This window comes from Cannabis sativa, chromosome 4 (assembly GCF_029168945.1).
Source record: "Cannabis sativa cultivar Pink pepper isolate KNU-18-1 chromosome 4, ASM2916894v1, whole genome shotgun sequence".
Classification (NCBI taxonomy): domain Eukaryota; kingdom Viridiplantae; phylum Streptophyta; class Magnoliopsida; order Rosales; family Cannabaceae; genus Cannabis; species Cannabis sativa.
The window spans coordinates 69,016,008-69,033,045 of record NC_083604.1 but is presented as its reverse complement, the minus strand read 5'-3'; the positions used below and the strand labels follow the sequence as shown (position 1 = coordinate 69,033,045).

Sequence of the window (17,038 nt, the reverse complement as noted above, 5' to 3'; positions counted from 1 at the left end):
GTTGGCTTAATTATTTAAGAAAGTTTAGTGACACTTACTTATTTTAAGTAGTGTATGTTTAATTTCACTGGCTTATTTATTAAGCATCACGGTATCAGTGAAATTGAGGACTGATAAGAATATTATGTTATTTTAAATTGATCACATGTTGAACATAATTCCTTACCACACTACTAGACTTATTGACCATGTCGATTTAATACTTTGGTATTTGTGATTATGAATGTCTTTTGTTGACCTAAAAACAATATGACTGTCATAGTTCATTATCAAAGGTTAAATTGGACCGGTATGTTGAGATGCTATCAGAGAACTATCAGTTTTTAAAGTGGCCACAAATGTTTTCCTGTTGTTCAACCCATGAGTCGTTTTCAAACAAAATTATTTTGATATATAATATATATGTATTAAAATCAATGTAGCCCAAGTGGGAGAATGTTAGACTTTTATTTGGGCTTACATTATATTTTATTGGTTTTATTAAAACTTGGGTTGATTGGATAGTTCTTTGCTGTGTTAGCCCATGTTGTTGGTGATCAATTGTTAATGGGCTTAGCATCTGTGAGTAAAGTCTAGGTGAAGCAGAAGTGTGGGCTTTTCTAGTTGACTGAAGCCTTTGATGAGCAGGCCCAGCCCAACTAGGGTTTTTTAGCTAAGTCCCCTCCCTAACTCTATAAATACATATTGTCTCATCACAATTGTATACCTTTTGATAATCAGATAAAATAAACTGCTTCTGATTTAGAGATCTAGGGAGGAAGACTTAGTTGATAGTATTGCACTATCGAATTGAAGTAACTGTTGTGGATCAATCAGAGATAATTGCTATGGATCAATCAGGTACACATACCTAATTATTATATCTTATTATTGTGTTCTATGTTATATACAAATAGATCTTGGGTTAATTGTTAATTTATCTAACATATCAGACATAGGGTTTTACTGATATGATAATCTACAACAAGAGTTTACTTGTATTTGGAGAAATACTATGTTCTTTCCAGAACATTAGTTAAAGTAAAGCTCAGGTTGGATGCATGGAGTATGCATCGGAAGGGACCGATATTGAACTTTGACTTAGATTTATTAAACTTACCGTAATATCTATTCAAGTCAATATCGCCTAGTTGATCCTAGATCAAATGATCTTAATCCTGATATGATTAGGCTCAATCTCGAGAGGCTATTCGTGTTCTTTGATTTGTTAGTTAAGCCTACTTTTAGGTCAGGGTGATACGTACATTTTGGGAACACGGTAGGGCAATTGAGTGGGAGCGCTAGCATAAACATGGAATCTATAGCTTCTATCTGGCGAATAGTAAGCAAAGGATGATCTCCTTCGAGCTTGACCAAACGAACATAAATGGTGGAGTACTCATTTCACATAAGCTGAAATATCATTTATACGGGGTCAAGTGTTTTAAGGAATAAATACATTGTAGGGTGTAACGGTAATTTAATCCCTTTACAGTGTAGATCATTCATATAGAGGATCAGTGATCAAATTAGGATTATAACAATGGATAACTAATGATGTGTCTATATGGTGGAACATATAGAGCATTCTATTATACTGAGAGTGCAATTCTAAGTTCTATGCGTGGATTCAACGAAGAATTAATAAGTTAGTGAATTTTAGTAATAAATTCTTGATCTACTTATTGGAAGCTCGGTTATATAGACCCATGGTCCCCGCACTAGTTGAGATAATATTGCTTGTAAGACTCATGTAATTGGTTTTGATTAATCAATTATAATTCTCAAATTAGACTATGTCTATTTGTGAATTTTTCACTAAGTAAGGGCGAAATTGTAAAGAAAGAGTTTTAGGGGCATATTTGTTAATTATGATACTTTGTATGGTTCAGTTAATAAATATGATAAATGACAATATTATTTAATAATTATTTATAGTTATTAAATAGTTAGAATTGGCATTTAAATGGTTGAATTAGAAAATTGGCGTTTTTGAGAAAATCAGATGCAGAAAAGGTAAAATTGTAAAATTGCAAAAAGTGAGGCCCAAATCCACTAGTATAGGGCCGACCACTTTTGTAGGAAATTTAAACTGATATTTTTATTATTTTAATGCCAAATAATTCAAACCTAACCCTAGTGGAATGCTATAAATAGATAGTGAAGGCTTCAGGAAAATTACACTTAAATTTTCTATTTTTCCTTCAGAGAAAAACCTGAGCCTTCTCTCTCCCTATCTTTGGCCGAACCCACTCTCTCTCTTCCTCATTGAGATTTCGAAATACTTAGTGTATGAGTAGTGCCCACACACAGCAAGTGATACCTCAACCATAGTGAGGAAGATCGTGAAGAAAGACTTTCAGCAAGAAGGAGTTTCAGCACTAAAGAATCAGAGAAAGAGATCCAGGTTCAGATATTGATAATGCTCTGCTACAGAAAGGAATCAAGGGCTAGATATCTGAACGGAAGGAGTCATTATATTCTGCTGCACCCAATGTAAGGTTTACTAAACTTTATATGTGTTTATTTCATCGTTTTAGAAAGTTCATATTTAGGGTGTTAATAAACATACTTGTGAGTAGATCTAAGATCCTGGTAAAATAATTTCCAACACAATGGTGCATAGTTGGAAGGTTCTTGACAGAAAGATCTATTTATTTTGAGGCTATGCAACATTTGATGGCATCTCTTTGGCAACCGGGTAAAAGAATGTTCGTTAAAAAATTGGATACTAATCGATACTTGTTTCAATTCTACCATGAGTTAGATATCCAAAGCATGATTGATCGTAGCCCGTGGACGTTCAACAAGTTCTTGCCGATTTTCAAAAGGCTGAGGAGGGGGGAAGATCTGTTGGAAATTATTTTACCAGGATCTTAGATCTACTCACAAGTATGTTATTTAACACCCTAAATATGAACTTTCTAAAACGATAAAATAAACACATATAAAGTTTAGGAAACCTTACATTGGGTGCAGCGGAATAATATGACTCCTTCCGTTCAGATATCTAACCCTTGATTCCTTTCTGTAGTAGAGCATTATCAATATCTGAACCTGGATCTCTTTCTCTGAATCTTTGATGCTGAAACTCCTTCTTGCTGAAAGTCTTTCTTCACGATCTTCCTCACTATGATTGAGGTATCACTTGCTGTGTGTGGGCACTACTCTTACACTAAGAATTTCGAAATCTCAATGAGGAAGAGAGAGAGAGTGGGTTCGGCCAAAGATAGGGAGAGAGAAGGCTCAGTTTTTTCTGAATGAAAAAGTAGAAAATTTAAGTGTAATTTTCCTGAAGCCTTCACTATCTATTTATAGCATTCCACTAGGGTTAGGTTTAAATTATTTGGCATTAAAATAATGAAAATATCAGTTTAAAAATTCAAACCAAGTGGCCGACCATGTACAGTAATGGGCCTTACTTGGATTTTGCAGTTTTCTCAATTCTGCATCTCATTTTCTCAAAAACGCCAATTTTCAAATTCAACCATTTAAATGCCAATTCTAACTATTTAATAGCTATAAATAATTATTAAATAATATTGTCATTTATCATATTTATTAATTGAACCATACAAAGTATCATAATTAACAAATATGCCCCTAAAACTCTTTCTTTACAATTTCGCCCTTACTTAGTGAAAAATTCACAAATAGACATAGTCTAATTTGAGAATTATAATTGATTAATCAAAACCAATTATATGAGTCTTACAAGCAATATTATCTCAACTAGTTGGGGGACCATGGGTCTATATAACCGAGCTTCCAATAAGTAGATCAAGAATTTAGCACTAAAATTCACTAACTTATTAATTCTTCGTTGAATCCACGCATAGAACTTAGAATTGCACTCTCAGTTATATAGAATGCTCTATATGTTCCACCATATAGATGCATCATTAGTTATCCATTGTTATAATCCTAATGTGATCAATGATCCTCTATATGAACGATCTACACTGTAAAGGGATTAGATTACCGTTACACCCTACAATGTATTTTATTCTTAAAACACTTGATCCCGTATAAATGATATTTCATCTTATGTGAAATGAGTACTCTACCATTTATGTTCGTTTGGTCAAGCTCGAAGGAGATCATCCTTTGCTTACTATTCGCCAGATAGAAGCTATAGATTCCATGTTTATGCTAGCGCTCCCACTCAATTGCACTACCGTGTTCCCAAAATGTACGTATCACCCTGACCTAAAAGTAGGCTTAACTAACAAATCAAAGAACACGAATAGCCTTTCAAGATTGAGCCTTATCATAACAGGATTAAGATCATTTGATCTAGGATCAACTAGGTGATATTGACTTGAATAGATATTACGGTAAGTTTAATAAATCTAAGTCAAAGTTCAATATCGGTCCCTTCCGATGCATACTCCATGCATCCAACCTGAGCTTTACTTTAACCAATGCTCTGGAAAGAACATAACACTTCTCCAAATGCAAGTAAACTCTGTTGTAGATTATCATATCAGTAAAACCCTATGTTTGATAAATCTACGAAACTTTATTCACATAGTCATGTTTACTTCCAATGTGTTGACGGCACAATAAACAGGATCAAGTATGTGAAAAGGGTTTCAGATGAATTTATACATTATGTACATATAATCATGAAATAAATCATGTGAACCATGCAACATTAAATGTTATTTCTAATCTATATTAATAAGTAAATCTGATTATATTGAAATGAGTTTTATTTAGGGCATAAAACCCAACAAGATCCGAGAATGTTAGAGCTGAATGAGGTCGATCATCTACCTTTCCAACGGAATCTTTGACCGACTAACGTGAGTTCTAGGAAAAGAGAGAGACTTTAAGCTAAAGAAACTCTTTTTTACCTAGACATTCTTCTAAGAGTTCAGGGCTAATAGGCCCAGTCTGATAGTTATTGGCTGAGAACATAGAGCGGGGAAAGTTCTGACTTTGTGGTTCCCTAAGAGCAGTTACCTATGTGGGTACAGTTAAATGATCTTCGATCGGGATTTAAAATGGCAACGATAGTCACGGATATTGCAAATTACATTGGTAAGTTTGTTTAATCAGATGTGAAGAACTTCTTGGGGTTATGGAGAGATTATTTAGGTGTTCGTGTTACCATCAATGTTACGAGACCACTTAAGAGGCGTATGAAGTTGCAAAACACAGAGGGTATCCAATTTTGGGTGAACTTCAAGTATGAACACCTTCCTACATTCTGTTTCATATGTGGGATAATGGGCTATTCGGATAAATTTTGCCTTCGACGCTTTGATGTCCCAGATGGTAGGATTGTTAAACCATATGGGGAATGGATGAGGGTCAAGCTAGTGCGTAAGAATCATACAATTGGAGCTAAGTGGCTGAAGCAATTCAGGTGGCTATGGAAGATGATACTGGTAATGATGCTACCATGGCTGTCGGACTGGGTTCATCGTTCAAAGGCAAGGGAATAATCGGTTACAAGTGGCGGCATAAAAATCCCTAAGATTGTGGAGGAAAACATGGGCCAACAAGGAGATAAATGTGGACAGTTAGACAGATCAATGCTTACTAGACATATCCCTATAAATGTGGAGAGGGATATGTTGACTGATTTAAATCATAAAATAAATCCTTAAAATGAGGAGGATTGTTTATTGGTGGTTGATTCAAAGAGAAGGAGAATGGAGTTGGGCTTAATAGATGGGCCGAATGAAGTGGGGGATGAGGTGGATATGAACCAAGTTGAGGAAAGTTCAACAAACACATGCTTGGTGGGTGCTGGTATCCAGGCCCACCGCCCATTATGAAAATCTTATCATGGAATTGCCATGGGCTTGAGAACCCATGGGCTGTTCAATTCCTTAAGGATCTTGTGATCCAAAAGCAACCCAGTTTAATTTTCCTGTGTGAAACTATTAGTTTTTGGGCTCAGCTTGAGAGGGATCGGGTTTCCTTGGGGTGAAGGAATGATGGTGGTGGATGTGCAAGGAAGAAGTGGAGGTATTGCGTTACTTTGGAAGGTTGAAGATGAGGTTTCGATCCTAGGATTCTCACTTAATTATATTGATGTAAAAGTTTCAATTGAGGGTATGGCGGAATGGAGGTTTATGGGGTTGTATGGGGAACCAAATAGAGGGCTTCGTAACTCAAGCTTACCTTAGTGCGTAATGGGCGATATGAATAATGTGTGTGCTCATGAGGATAAAATGGGAGGGAATCGGTATCCTGATTTCTTAATAAATGGATTTCAACAAGCTTTGAATGATAGTGGGTTACAAGACACGGAGCTTTATGGTTATCCTTTTACTTGGGAAAGGGGTAGGGGTACTTCGAGTTGGATTGAAGTTTGTCTGGACAGAGGCTTAGCAGATCTTGCTTGGTTGCAAATATTTAGTTCGACTAAACTTTACAACCTTGAGATATCGACATCCGATCATTCGCCCATTTTGCTTGAACTTTTTACTACTGCTGTTCAGCAACGGGTCACTCGTTTTCGCTTAGAAAATGCATGGCTACGTGAACTACTTTGTTACCAATTGATCAAAGATTTCTGGGATGGCTGTGGTGATGTTGAAGTGCAGCAGAAGATTCAAAGGTGTGGGCAGCGGTTGGTGGTTTGGGGGAAGGAGTTTACGGGTAATTTTAAAGAGAGAATTCAACAATGCAAAAATGAAGTGCAAAAGTGAAAGTTGGGGAGAGATGATACCTCGGTGGCAAATTATAATATGGCAAGGAACAATATGAATGAAGCTTATACCCAATGTGAGGTTTTTTGGCGTCAACGATCGAAGCAATTGTGGTTGCAAGAAGGTGATAACAATAGTAAATTTTTTCATGCTTTTACAACTAATAGAAGACGTAATAACTTCATTTCAAAGCTTAAAGATTCGAATGGCAATTAGGTGGATTGGTCTTCGGGTTTTCCACAAATAATGGTAGATTATTTTTCTGCTCTTTTTGCTTCATCTTATGCGAACTGGAGAGAAGTTACAAGTAGTGTGCAAGCTCGTGCTACAGCAGAGCAAAATATGGAGTTGCTTCAGTCGGTCTCCGATGATGAAGTCCGAAAAGCATTGTTCCAAATGTATCCCAACAAGGCTCAGGGGCCTGACGGAATGACACCAGCATTTTTCCAAAAATGCTGGCCGGTTTTTTATCAAGACGTCATACAACTGGTACGTAATTTTTTTAGCTCTGGAAATCTTCCTGTGGGTTTAAACAATACTAATCTGGTTTTAATATCCAAGAAGAAACAACCTATGGATATGGGTGACTTAAGACCTATTGCGCTTTGTAATGTTCTTTATAAGATTGTTTCAAAAGTCATTGCTAATAGGCTTAAAGTGGTTATGCCTTCTATTATATCGGATACTCAAAGTGCGTTTCTTCAAGGTCGTCTAATATCTGATAATATTATGATCTCCTATGAGATAATGCATCATTTGAAAAGGAAAAGAAGGGGCCGTGATGGTATTATGGCGCTCAAGCTAGACATAAGTAAGGCTTACGGCGATCTTGAATGGGGATATCTTCGGGCCATGCTCGAGAGGATGGGCTTTGATGGAAGATGGATCAATTTAGTTATGTCTTGTGTGGGTACCGTTTCTTACATGATTTTCCATGGGGGTAAGGAGTTAGGTCCTATTATTGCACAAAGAGGCCTTTGTCAGGGTGATCCTTTATCACCATATCTATTTATCCTCTATGCTGAGGGGTTCTCAAGTCTGTTGCGTAGCTATGAACAAAGGGGTTTAATAACGGGCTTCAAAATTGCTAGAGGAGCACCAGTTATTTCACACATGCTTTTTCCAGATTATAGTTACATCTACTGTAAAGCTACAGAGGAAGAAGCACATAATGTGAAAGAATTCTTGTACACTATGAGATGGCTTCGGGGCGAAAAAAAATTGCAATAAGTCGTCTGTTTTCTACAGCAACAACACCAGAACTTATCATCGAGATACAATTTTCCAAATGCTTGATATATATGAGGCAGATGAGAATGGCACTTATTTGGGGCTCCCTTATTCAGTTGGTAGGAACGAGAACGCTATTCTTGGTTTTCTGAAAGACAAAATAAGAAAGAGAATTCAGGACTGGGAAGGACGAATAATATCTCGAGCAGGAAAGGAAGTGTTGCTAAAAGCGGTTGCGCAATCAATTCCCAGCTATGCGATGAGTGTTTTTTTGTTACCCTTTGGATACTTGCAAGGAATTGGAGCGTCTTATGGCAAATTTTTGGTGGCAAAATGTAACTATTCGGATAGCAGGCGTTAGTTGGATGATTTGGGACCGATTGAGCCATCATAAACATGCTGGAGGCCTTGGCTTCCGAAGCTTGCGAGATTTTAACTTGGCTGTTCTTGGAAAGCAATGTTGGCATTTGCTAGTCAATGATCACTCCTTGGTGAGTAAAGTTTCAAAGCAAGATATTATGCTCATGGTTCTTTCTTTTCGGTTGAGTTGGGAGATAGCCCAAGCTTCATATGGAGGAGTATTTTTGAAGCTAAGGGGCTGTTACAAGCAGGTGTCACTCGAACCATTGGTACGGGGGATCAAATCTCAATATTAAGGGACCCTTGGCTTCCTCACTCCACCAGTAGTTTTGTCTCTTCAACTCAACCTGCTCTTCAAAACCAATATCTTAGCATCCTTTTTAAGAGAGACAACCGTGCTTGGGACAAGGAGATTATTAGAGATCTCTTTAACGTTCGAGATAAGGAGCTGATTCTATCTATTCAACTAAGTGCAACTGCTACAAATGACTGCTGGAGTTGGAAATATGAAAGCCTCGGACAGTACTCGATCAAGAGTGCTTATAAATATTTACAAGAAATGAAAGGGGTCTGGCCTAATGATGGTGGTTTGAATTTTTGGAAGGAGCTGTGGAATCTGAAGGTTCCACCAAAAGTTAGTAATTTTCTATGGAGGGCAGTTTCGGGTTTGCTTCCTACTTATTTTTAGCTGAAGAACAGGCATGTTCCTGTTAGTTCTATATGTCCTTTGTGTAACGCTTCAGATGAAACGATCGATCTACCATGCTTTGATGTGGTGTGATTTTGCTCGTGCGTGCTGGCATAGAACTATGGTGGATGTGGGCAGCACTTTGAACGACACATTCTGCAATTGGCTGCTGGTGTTGTTCAGCCGTGGTAGGCGGGAAGAGATGGAGGAAGCTGCAGTTGTTAGCTGGTCAATTTGGCGTGCTCGTAACGACTTTGTTTGGAAACAAAGGAGCCGTACTACTGCAAATGTAGTTGCTTCAGCAAGAACTCTTCTTGATCAATACAAATCCGCTCAAAAAAGAAAGGGTCTTTCTGTTGGGTTTTGTGCCCTAAATAAAACCCATTTCAATATAATCAGATTTACTTATTAATAAAGATCAGAAATAACATTTTATGTTGCATGGTTCACATGAATGTATGAATTCTATTTAAGTCCAGAACATATGAATTTGTTAAAGATTATAGTGTTGTCAGCACAGTGGAATATAATCTTAATTATATGTTCGAAAGTTTATTCCCTGATTTGTCAGAACACTGGATTTAGACTGACATGGTATAATCAGCGATAGGTATTCTTACACCTTGGAAAAGTGTTATGTCCTTTCCAGGACATTGGCAAAGTTTACCAGTATCGGATGTATGGAGTATACATCGGAAGGGACCGATATTGAACTTTGATTAGATATATTAGAATTTACCATAATATCTATTCAATTTAATATCACCTGTTGATCCTAGATCAAATGATCTTAATCCTGATATGATTAGGTTCAAACTCAAGAGTGTTATTCATGTTCTTTGATTTGTTAGTTAAGCTTACTTTTGGGTCAGGGTGATACATACATTTTGGGAACACGGTAGTGCAATTGAGTGGGAGCGCTAATATAAATATGGAATCTATAGCTTCTATCTGGCGAATAGAAAGTAAAGGATGATTTCCTTCGAGCTTAACCAAACGAAAATAAATGGTGGAGTACTCATTTCACTTAGCTGAAATATCATTTATACAGGGTTAAGTGTTTTAAGGATAAAATACATTGTAGGGTGTTACGGTAATTTAATCCCTTTACAGTGTAAATCATCTATATAGAGGATCATTGATCAAATTAGGATTATAACAATGGATAACTAATGACGTATCTATATCGTGGAACATATAGAGCGTTCTATATGACTGAGAGTGCAATTCCAAGTTCTAAGAGTGGATTCAATAAGAAATTAATAAGTTAGGGAATTTACTTGGTAAATTCGGTTCGACTTATTGGAAGCTCGGTTATATAGACCCATGGTCCCCATACTAGTTGAGACCATACTGCTTGTAAGACTCAGTTAATTGATATTAATTAATCAATTATAATTCTAATGTTAGACTATGTCTACTTTATGAATTTTCACTAAACAAGGGCGAAATTGTAAAGAAAAGAGATTCTAAGTTTATTTATTAATTAAGATACTTTACATGTCTAAATTAATAAATATATTAAATGGTAATATTATTTAATAATTATTTTAAGTTATTAAATAATTAGAATTTGCATTTAAATGGTTAAATTGGAAAATTGGTATTTTTGAGAAAATGGGAATGAAAAATAACAAAATAGAAAAGTTGCAAAGTGAGGCCCAATTTCCTATTCTGGCCGCCCACTATGCATAGGCTTTTACCATTTATTTTTTCATTATTTTAATGCCATACAATTCTAACTTAAACCTAGAGGGCATTCTATAAATAGAAAGTGTTGGCTTCAGGAAACTCATGACTTTCATGACTTTGCACATTGTTTCCTTCAGAAAAAAGCTATGATGCCCCTCTCTCTCTTCCTCTCTAAACTTTTGAAATTCCCTTGAGTGATAGAGTAGTGCCCACACACATCAAGTGGTACCTCAATCATAGTATGTAAGAATTTGGAAAATCAGCATCAAAGAAGGAGAGAAAGAGATCCAGATTCTGATCTTGATAATGCTCTGCTACAGAAAGGAATCAAGGGCTAGAGATTTGAATGGAAGGAGTCATTATATTCCGCTGCACCCAATGTAAGGTTTTCATAAACTCTTATGTGTTTATTTCATTGTTTTAGAATTCATATTAGGATGTTAATCAAACATACTTGGTAGTAAATCTAGATCCTGGTAAAATATTTCCAATACTTTTTTTGTCTCCGTTGATTGATGGGGACCGTGTGCTTGAGCGTTGGACTGCGCCTTCTATAAATAAGATCAAAGTTAATGTTGATGGCGCTTTGTTTGAGCGAGAAGGCCGGTTTGGTTTTGGTTGTGTGGCTCGAGATTCCAGCGGTAATTTGGTAAGAGCTTACACGATGGGAAAGATGAGGCGAGTGCAACCTGAAATAGCTAAAATTGTTGGCATCAAAGAAGCTTTAAGCTAGATTGACCGTCATTCGTGGGGACAAGTGATTTTGGAAACTGATAGCTTAGTTTGTGTTCAAGCCGTGCAAAGCCAAATTACTTTGTCATCCTCTTTTGGTCTTTTAGTTCATGATGTTCGTACTCTTCTCTTACCCTTAAATAATGTTGAGTTGTGTTTGTCAAACGATCTGCAAACAAGCTGTCTCATGTTTTAGCCAGGGATTCTTGTTTCTCTACAGGTCGTGTGCTTCAGTTGGAGGATTGTTCCAACGAAGTGCGTTTTATTGTTATTAACAATTGCTAGTTTTTTTTTTTTTGATAATAACAATTGCTAGTTAATAAAGGTGCTAAGTTTAATTCAAAAAAATATGTTCACATGTTCAAAAAATTTCATGTCCTAATCAATTAATCTTAGAAAATTTACACCAAATACTATTTTTTTTTTCTAAACTTTACATTTATGTTTTGATAAGGAAATTTTGACATTTATACTTTTTCTACTTAATTTTTTATTTTTTATTTTTTACTTATTAAAACTTCAATTTTTTTTATCTTTTTTTTTTAGTCAGCTTTAGTTGATTTTTTTTTTAAAGTTTTTTTCTCTCTTCTCTCTCTTTATCTATTTTTTTTATATATATATATATATATATATTTTTTTTTTTCAATTCACTCTCTTTCTTTTTTCTTTTATTTTTTTCTCAATTTTTTTTATCTTTGTATATATATAAATTGTTGGGTCCTGTTCTTCCATCTTGTCGGGTCGCTACCTCACTTTGACTTCCACATTAGTATGATATTATCCGCTTTGGGCTTAGACCCTCACGATTTTATTTTTGGGCACCTTCCCAAAAGGTCTCATACTAATGGAGTAGGTAGAACACTTATATCCAAGACAACTCTTACCTATTCTTCCAATGTGAGACTTGGATTGATACCCCAACAATCATCCCCTCAAACTAAGGACCACATACTCGTGGCCTCTCCTCCAGCAAAACCACCTTATGCCGCCGCTATCACCAACGGAACTCGCTGCCTAACCATTACCTTTGTCAGGAGGACTTTTGACATAGCTCTTAACACTGATTGCCATATTGTACCGTCGTAATCGTCAGCGAGACACGCCACCTGGCTACCTCAATATCAGGTCGACTTTTGATACAAGGCACCATATAGATCGTCAGTCGTGAGGTCATCACATTCAGAGCTTCTCCCACACATCGCAAATGCAGCCCACTATCACAGTGCTCCTAAACCTTTGGCTCTGATACCACTTGTTGAAAAAAACGATAAACTTCAAGCGCAGCAAAATAACAAAGAAATAAAACAAAGCAATTTACTCAATTTGGTAAAACTATACCAAACCCATAAAGAGAGATATATTTCACTTATCACTTCAAAATTACACAATAAGCTCACACACTTCTCTGTTCACAACTCAATATTTTTCAACACACATACCTCTCTAACACATAAAATACATATTTATAAAGTTACAAAACTTGGACACCAAGACAACTTGGGGACCAAGACATTAAGCTTCCTTAAGAAGACCTTTTAAAACTTAGACACTAACACTTTCTTTTTTCCACAATTAATAATTACCCCAAAAAAATCATAACTTTACAAATATATATAAATAAATAAAGAAATAAATAATTTGAGTCAAACTCCAACATAATATATATAGATAATAAGTGTATATTTTTATATCTTATTTTTTAACACTCTTTCTATCTATTAAAAAAATTAAGGTAATTCCTTCTATTTTTTTTTCTATCTTTTATATGATTAATAAAAGTAATATATAGTTTTTTTTTTTGGATATTTTATAGTTTATTCAAAGTTAATTTATGAATGATTTGTATATTTTAACAAGATTGATGTCTTTTTATTTTTCTGTTGATTATAATTATCTTTTTGTTATTTTATAGTTATTTTTATGTTGTTGTTTAAGTGTTCTGTAGTTGTTCTATAGTTATTTTTATGTGTTTTTTTTGGTACAGTTTGTTGTTTAGTTTATGTGTATTTTTTTTATTGTGTATATTTTGGTCTATTTCAGGTAATATTTTTATTGTACATATGTATATTTATTTTGTTATTTTTATGTATTCTTTTAGTTGTTTTTCAACTTATAGTTATTTTTTAGGGTAAATACCATTTTAGATCCTGTGTTTTGCAAAAGTTACTAATTAGACCATCTGTTTTGTTAAATGACAAAATAGACCTTGTATTTTCTAAAATGGTACAAATAGGACCCTGAACTAATTTTTTGTCAAAAAAAAAGTTAATAATAATCCGATCTAAAGGTGTTATTACAAAACTGTTTCCATTTTTTGTATCTGTTCGTGTTAGGAATTGTCTTCAAGTTAGTTATATAAAAAAAAAGTTGTCAAAAATTAAGCTTAGGATCCTATTTTTACCATTTTAGAAAATGCAGGGTCTATTTTGCCATTTAACAAAATAGAGGGTCCAATTGGTAACTTTTGCAAAACAGAGGGTCCAAAATGGTATTTACCTTATTTTTTAACCATCGCTAACTCAAAAAGGAAAAGAAAAAAAAAATTAAAAGAATAAAATTGTAACAACAAATTCTATGAAAAAAAATAATGTAATAGTACAAAAAGATAAATTATGTTGTCAAAACTAATTAAAAAAATTATAACATAAAAACATACTGAGAAGTTGAGATTATTTTGCTTATTGTAATTAGGTCCATATTTTGTTATTTTCTGTTGCTTTGTAGTTATATTTTCTTGTTTTATAGTTGTTTTCATGTTATTTATTAAGTTGTTTTAGTATTGTTTTTGAGTTATTTTTATAAAACACAGTATTTTTATAATTTTAAAACATTAAATACAATATTTTTATAAAATTAGTAGAGTAAAAATGTAAAAATTTCCGTATCACACTATTTTCATAAACTTTACTGTACATTATTTTTAGGGATTATTTCACAAAAACATAAAAACAACAAAAAATTTCAAAAATACGGTTTCACAGAATTTTAAACATTTTTACGATTTTTTTGATTTTATTTATAGAAAATACGGTCTTTTTATGTTGTAATCTTGTTAATTTGTTGTTGATTTTTTGTTATCTGTATGTTATTTTGATGTTATTTTGATGTTACTTTTATGTAGTTTTCTTGTTGATTTTATGTTGTTTTCGTGTTATTTTTTGGAAAACCGTAAAAATGTAAAAAAAAAAATTCTTTAAACTACGTAAAAATATAATTATTTTACAAAAAATAATGCCTTATGTAATTATTCCTTATTTTTAGGGTTGAGATGCAAAATGGCTCTAAATTTGGTAACTAAGTTAATAAATGTCCACTTTTTAAAAAAATTAAGAAAATGGCCAAATCTAATAAATTAGCTAATAAAAATTATAAAAATAGATTTATCACATATTTTTTTTAAAAAAATATATATAATAACAAAATTAAGTTACATAATTTTTTTAGTATTGCATATTATTATATTGTAACAAAAATAAATAAATATATTAGATCATTTAAATATATATAGCAGTATTAGATATATCATAGTACAGAAAATTAATATACCGTAGTAATAAAATTATATACCACAAATAAATTATAACAATACTAAATTAATACTCAAAATATATATATATATATATCATGCTAACAAAATTATATATATCACCATTAAAATATGAATACATACCAAAAAATTTATATACAATAAAATAGAAACTAAATATCATATTAAATATAAATAATATATTATAGACAACAAAAATCATATACCATACAATAAAACGTATATACCTACAATAAAAAATATAACAAAATAATATAATATTATTAAAAAAAATTATATATATATATCATATTAACAAAATTATATATCACCTTTATGTATACTAAAATAAAAACTAAACATGCATTATCTAAAATAAAATGATATACTATACAATAAAACTTATATACCATATAACATAAAATATATACCTTACAATAAAAATATATATAATAATAACAACAAATAAAAATAAAAATATATAGGATGCTAATAAAATTATATATCATGTCAACAAAAGTACAATAGAAAATAAAACTTAAATATTATTTAAAAAAATTATATACCGTATAACAAAAAATACATATACCATACACCAAAACATATATGCAAAAAATAATAATAATAAAAATATAGATTACTAATACATATATATATGTATGTATACTATACTAACCAAATTATATACCACAATTAAAATATATATACCATGACCATTGTATATAATAAAATAAAAACTAATTAAATATTATTTAAAATAAATAATCATACAATCAAAAAATATAAAAATAATAATTAAATATATGTAGCATGGCAATAAAATTATATACATACATTAAAATATTTTTATTATACTAATAAAATTATATACCACTATTATACATATCATAATAAAAAATAAATATCATCTAAGAATAATAATATACCATACAACAAAATAGAAATATACCGTACAATAAAATCTATATACCAATAACCCAAAATAACTTATAAAAAATTAAAAAAAATTGACATAACTTTAAAATAAAAAAGATTTTAACAAAACTAATATAGATATACCATAATGTTTAAATAATTTGCTTCTAATTCTAAAAAAGAATAAAAAAAAAAATTGAAATAAGGACATATACTTTTTTTGAAAAGAGGACATACACTAACATAATCCTTTTACTATAAATTCCCTTATTTTTATATAGGAAATTAATCTTTACCAAAACAGCAAAATCTTAAATTGGGCTTTATCTAATTATAATAATTTGGCCCATTCGAGACTTATTGGAAACTAAAAGTTCCAATCACTTTCAACTTCTATTAAAATGAAAAAAAAAATATACCAAATTTGAGTTATATAATATATATATGGAATAATTACATAAGGCACAATTTTTTGTAAAATATTTATATTTTTACGTTCAAAAATTATTTTTTTTACATTTTTACGGTTTTTCAAAAAATAACACGAAAACAACATAAAATCAACAAGAAAACAATATAAAAGTAACATGAAAATAACAACAAAAAAACAACAAAAAATAACATACATATAACAAAAAATTAACAACAAATGAACAAAATTATAACATAAAAAGACCGTATTTTATGTAAATAAAATAAAAAAAAATCGTAAAAATGTTTAAAATTCCGTGAAACCGTATTTTTGTTGTTTTTTTGTTGCTTTTGTGCATTTGTGAAATTAACCCTATATATATATAAATAAAAATAGAGGTCTTTTTGAGCTGATACTAAATACCTATTTTGCTCATACTTATTTTATTTTTGTTTGTTTTGTTATTAATAAATACTAAAATTCTGAAAATTACGGGCAAAAGTAATTAAAATCTAATTTTTTCCTTGAAAGTATGAGTATAAATAGATCAGGTTAAATATGATTTGATCTCAATTAGCTACTAATCTGATCCTTCTAGAGTATCGTCGTTTTGCTAATCAAGTTTCATATTTTCATCCCTAACTTTATTCTTACTATAAATACATGATTATTTTCTAACGTACTAAGAGAAAAAAAATTTCTCGAACAAATAAAGTCGAACCAAGGGTCAGAAAGGGTCGTGGCCTTGCTTCAAACACTGAACTTGAAAAACGAAGAAGGAAAGCCGATAAAACATTAGAGGTTGAGGTGGACCTCAGTACATGCAAAATAGTTGG

At 32.2% G+C, this 17,038-nt stretch overlaps 1 protein-coding gene across 1 annotated transcript; it reads left to right on the top strand.

Moving 5' to 3' along the window:
• The first annotated feature begins 6,128 nt into the window (after positions 1-6,128).
• On the top strand, positions 6,129-6,647 carry LOC115713626 (uncharacterized). Its single transcript, XM_030642113.2, has one exon. The coding sequence runs from the start codon at positions 6,129-6,131 to the stop codon at positions 6,645-6,647; it is 519 nt and encodes a 172-aa protein (XP_030497973.2).
• Positions 6,648-17,038: the final 10,391 nt, after the last annotated feature.